Source organism: Podarcis liolepis, assembly GCF_965112155.1.
Source record: "Podarcis liolepis genome assembly, chromosome: 5".
Taxonomy (NCBI): domain Eukaryota; kingdom Metazoa; phylum Chordata; class Lepidosauria; order Squamata; family Lacertidae; genus Podarcis; species Podarcis liolepis.
This window is the reverse complement of record NC_139556.1, coordinates 86,440,921-86,445,786: the sequence shown is the minus strand read 5'-3', so window position 1 is coordinate 86,445,786 and position 4,866 is coordinate 86,440,921. Positions and strand designations below refer to the sequence as shown.

The 4,866-nt window shown below is 44.8% G+C and overlaps 1 protein-coding gene across 1 annotated transcript in view; it reads left to right on the top strand.

Moving 5' to 3' along the window:
* The first annotated feature begins 763 nt into the window (after positions 1-763).
* WDR49 (WD repeat domain 49) overlaps positions 764-4,866 on the top strand; it is a 95,979-nt gene continuing 91,876 nt past the window's right edge. Inside the window, exons 1-2 of the mRNA XM_083503969.1 lie at positions 764-925; positions 2,433-2,914. Coding sequence (XP_083360095.1) covers positions 2,792-2,914 — 123 coding nt within the window. The 5' untranslated portion in view covers positions 764-925; positions 2,433-2,791. The remainder of the gene's footprint in view (positions 926-2,432; positions 2,915-4,866) is intronic.

Here is a 4,866-nt window from a genome sequence, read left to right as displayed (position 1 = left end):
AGTGAAGATATTGGTGAAAATTTAACATACAAAAATATATTGCATCAGGGAAAATGCTTGCAAAAAAATGTGTACGTGAGTCAAAGCCGCATATAAAAAGTTATCTGGAGAAGTTTGCACTAAAATGTTGATGAACCTTGATGAGGTTGTTTGTTTTTAAATCACAAAATGTCGAAAAATTGGGATAACTGAATTTAAGCCTTGAAAAAATGAGAAACTGAGAGCCAAAATTTCCCAGATCCTTTTATCCCTAGGATAAGTGTTCAGGCTTTCCTCCCAGAAGGTCCAAGATTCAATCCCAGAGCCCACCAGTAAAAAAAGGTTCAGGTAGCAGATGATGTGAAGGACTTGAGAACCTGGAAATCTGCTGTTGCTGCTGCCAATGCTATTAGTAGAACACCAATAAAATGAAACACTATTAGGCTAGAAGAGGAAATGGTAGCTCCCTATGTACGGAACAGCAGCAAACTTCAGTAAAAGAAATTTTAAAGAAGAAATTGATTGCATGGGTTTTGGTTTCATGGGGATATAGCCCAGTAGCAGCCTCTCTATGTAAAGCTTTGACTTGCATTTTTGTTTTGTGAACATCTACAAAGCCTTGGATTACTCTCAGCAGCAGGACAGAAATTGATCACAGCTCTAGAGGCAGCAGAAAAGGGATTAGCCTTTAAAGGTAGTTTTTAGGCCTGGTGACAGCAATGAAAGGGGCCTGTGATTTTAGTATAATTTGGAGTATCTGATGCATTGTGTAGGATAAGATCAAAGCATTCCTGTTTAACGGGGGACGTAGCCATCAGAAAGAGCTGCATTGTCAATCCTTTCTCAATGCCCAGTGTTAAGCTTGGCTATGTTTTGCTGCACAGCAGAATAATCTTGCAGCACCTGGAAGTGGAACAGTGGACTGCCAACTGACTAACAGAAAGAGGTAAATCTACCAAAATGTTTTCTTTTTTTAAAAAAAATCCCATTCTTCCACCCATCACCCCAGAAGTCTTTAGTCTGGTGCTGAATCCCATGTTCAGCCAGGTGATGGGACTGATAAAATTCAGTGGTCATCAAGCTTGTGACAATGACATCATTCTCCTTCCCTGTGGAATGGCCTCCCATCAGATGTCAAGGAAATAGACAACTATCTGACTTTTAGAAGACATCTGATGGCAGCCCTATTTAGGGAAGTTTTTAATGTTTTATGGTGTTTTTAATATTCTGTTGGGAGCCACCCAGAGTGGCTGGGGAAACCCAGTCAAATGGGCGGCATACAAATAGTAACATTATTGTTCTTATTTATTAAGGCTTGCAAACAGATGGAAGGCATTCTATAGTAGTTGGGGCTCTCTCTCTCTCTCTCTCTCTCTCTCTCTCTCTCTCTCTCTCTCCTACCAAGGTCAGAAATAGGTTAAAGACTAAGGGATGTGGCTCTCTGGAGGTTGCTAGGCTCTAGCTCCCATCACCCCCACCCAACATGACTAGTGGTCAGAGATGATGGGAGTTCTGGTCCAGCAACCTCTTAAGGGGCATCCAGTGGTTCATGTGAGTTTCCTAATGGATGTACCATATATGAATAAGCCCCAAAGAAGCCCAAACTGTTGCTCGGAAGGCTCATCATATGTGAGATTTTTTTGGGTGGTTGGGTGGAAGGAGACTGCACATGGCGGCTACAATTTACTATAGTAGTAATCTCCACCTCTCCTGGCCTTCCATCTCCTTTTGTTTCTGAGTAAAGCAAAACCAGACCAAATACAACATAGGAGCTACTGGGTCGTATTCCGCTCTGCAAACAGACTACAGGTGGACTAAAATATGGATGGAAAACCTATAGACCTCCCAATGATGCTGGACTCCAACCATCCCTGACTATTGACCATGTTAGCTGGGAGTGATGAGAGCTGGGACAGCTGGAGGGCTATAGGTTCTTCACCTCTGGTCTAAAATTAGTAATAATTGTGTTACTGCCAGGATCCCGCTCAGTGCTCTATAACAACCATGCCAATCAGCAGCTCATGAGGGTTGCGCAAGCACTATGCCTGTCTGTGTGCATGCACCTGTTCAGAATTCAAGGCCCTTTGCTCTTCTGAACGGCTTCCAAGTCTTTAAATGAAATAGGTGGGCTTCCTTTCCCAGCTTGCTGCAACAGATCCTTCCTAGCTAAGCAATTTCTCCCACTAATTGGGAGGGGTGGAAAGGGCAGTTAGCTAGTGTTGTGCAAGGTTGCTAAGGAACGCTTGCAAACTCAAGGAAACTCAGCTACTCGAAGCAGTCCTGCGAAATGCCTATAGCCTCCACTCTGCACTCAAGAGAAAGGAGTGCTGGAGCTAATCAAGTGTGGTTGGGAAAGATAATGGGATTTTAATCTGAATAAATAGCACATTAATAGCAAACAAGGTAAGCAAAATGGATTTTCTCCAGGTGAACAGCTTCTGTTACATTTCCAGGAAGAAACTGTAAAAGGTTATAAATTTGCTGGGATGGATTCTATTTACCGTCGGAGAAAGCCACTTACGTTTTCCTGGCTCGCATACAGCATTCCAGAGCTCACATGCAACCTGTGAGAAATAAAAACGAGAGCATTGTGATCGAAGTCCGTGTTTTGTCCTTTTGGTTCTTGTCCATCCAAACCCTTTTTGACATTCCAGAGACGGCTTGCTCACCACAAATTATTCTGGAGGAAATTAAATTCTGAAAGGACATAAAAGCCGAGCAAAGAACCACCTTTGGAGATGTATTGATTGAGATAAAAGCAAATTAAGCACGAGCACCACATTTCCTGGGTCAAAAAAAAAAAAAAAAAGCCATGGCTGCTACAGGGAAGCAGCTGCTTAACATGGCTGAAGATTCTGTGAGAGAGAAAAGTACAGAACGACTTGAAAACAGGCTGACTATTCATGATTTTATGAGGATGCAGGAGTTTTTTAAGGTAAGTTCTCAAGTGACCTGAAGGGCTTTAGGGTTGTTGGGAAAGATCGCCTTTCCTATCATCATTGAGGTAGAAAACAAAGGGGCGGAAAGAGAGATCAGAGCAAGGAGAGCCTATTGGGTTGGGCAACATGGTTCTTCCTAAGAGACACATCCCTTTGTGGACAAACTTCTGGGGACTACCTGGGCCAGGGATGGAGGCATAGTGGGCAGAGCAATGCACAGGAGGCTGGTTTCTATATACTCTCATACATACTCCTCTCTATTCTCTATCCAGATGCGTCAGAAGTATTAGCAAAAATTCAAGGACACATACCCACCATGCAAAAGAGAATGCAATGGAGGGCTGGGAAGAGGGGCATGGCTGGAGAGGGTATAGCCTAGGCATAGGCAAACTCGGCCCTCCAGATGTTTTGGGACTACAACTCCCATCATTCCTGACCACTGGTCCTGTTAGCCTAGGGATGATGGGAGTTGTAGTCCCAAAACATCTGGAGGGCAAAGTTTGCCTATGCCTGGTATAGCCTTTAGGGGTGCCCCTTAGGCCAGATAGAGAGGCCTGGAGGGCTGTACTGAGCCCCAAGGCTTGTGGGTCCACACTTCTGACCTGGAGCAGTCACAACAAACTTGCATGTTTGTTGCATTTTTTGCTGTACACGGAGAATGCCATGATTCGATTGGGAGGTGCCCTGTACTTGCATTACTCTTCAAGTGGTGGTTCTGGAGATGCAAGCGGGTCTTAAGGAGACTGATCCAATGTCAAGAAGGGCAGACCTGTGCTTTTGATAGTTGCAAAAACCAGAAATCTACCAAGCATAAATCCCAACACATTTTGATCATAGGTTTGTTTCAAAAGCAAGACGTAGCTTGAGCCAGGGTTCGCCACGTTGTAGACCCTGAACCTATTTTCAGTGGCAAGGCTCAGCTCTAGAAATGGGCGTATAATACTGGTAAACCGCCTTCAACATAGGCAGAGTGCTATCTGACCAGCACTTAGTGATGTCAGACGGCTTCCATCTGGGATTAAAAGGGGGGGGGAACCACCCTCCCGGTACCCACTCCTCAGGGTCCAGCCCGTCCCTGACAGTTGGCACGTTTTAGCTCAAGAGGCCTGTTTCTTTTCAAAAGTGTAATTAGAGAGGAGTCTGGGAAGGAAATGGCGGTGTTATATTTTGTAATCTATAAACACACACAGGCGAAGCCCAGTGACAGCCTGTATGAAAATAAATGGTTGCTTTCGATTGTACTTAGCACACAAAAAAGGGGAAAAAATATGGCATGGATCTATTTTCAAAGGTTGCAAAAGCCAGAGGAGCAGACCAGCCTGGAACAAAAGCAGAAACAACCCCCAAACCTGAAGTGTGCCCCTGAGCTAGCGCTGTAGCCTCGTGTGGGATGGCAGGTTAACGAACAGTGAGAGCATCAGTCTCAGAGTGGAGCTGGTCCAGCTGCTCTGAATTGTTAGGCCCAGAAGGCCCACAGGTGCCATTTGCTCTCAAACTATCCTCAGAGGAAGCTTTTACGGCCCGTGGAATTAAAAGGCAGTGATGCTGTTGTTCTGCCGTCACTCAGTAATGGGTCTCTGAGCAGTCCAAGTGCAAGTGATGGGATTATGGTTTTTCGCTGGCTTTGCCTCGTCTGATTCTGGCAACCGGCTAAAAGGATAAAATGTTGGCTCGGCCTGTAAAGCAGAAGGGGGAGGGGTGGGCTCCCCACCTTTCTGCATAGGGCTGCATTTACTTAGAGGTTGCATGCTGGTGGGGCACCCCATTCTCTCTCTCTGACTCCATTTTTTCATTTTCTTCTATCCTTTACTACCAGTTTTATCCTCCTTTCCACCTGTATGAAATTAAGGTTGCATTCATGTGGCTGTTTACACCACTTCCCTGACGTTCCCCTAACTGTTGATTGTTGATTTCCTCACGATGTCTGAGTTTTCATACAACGTAAAAG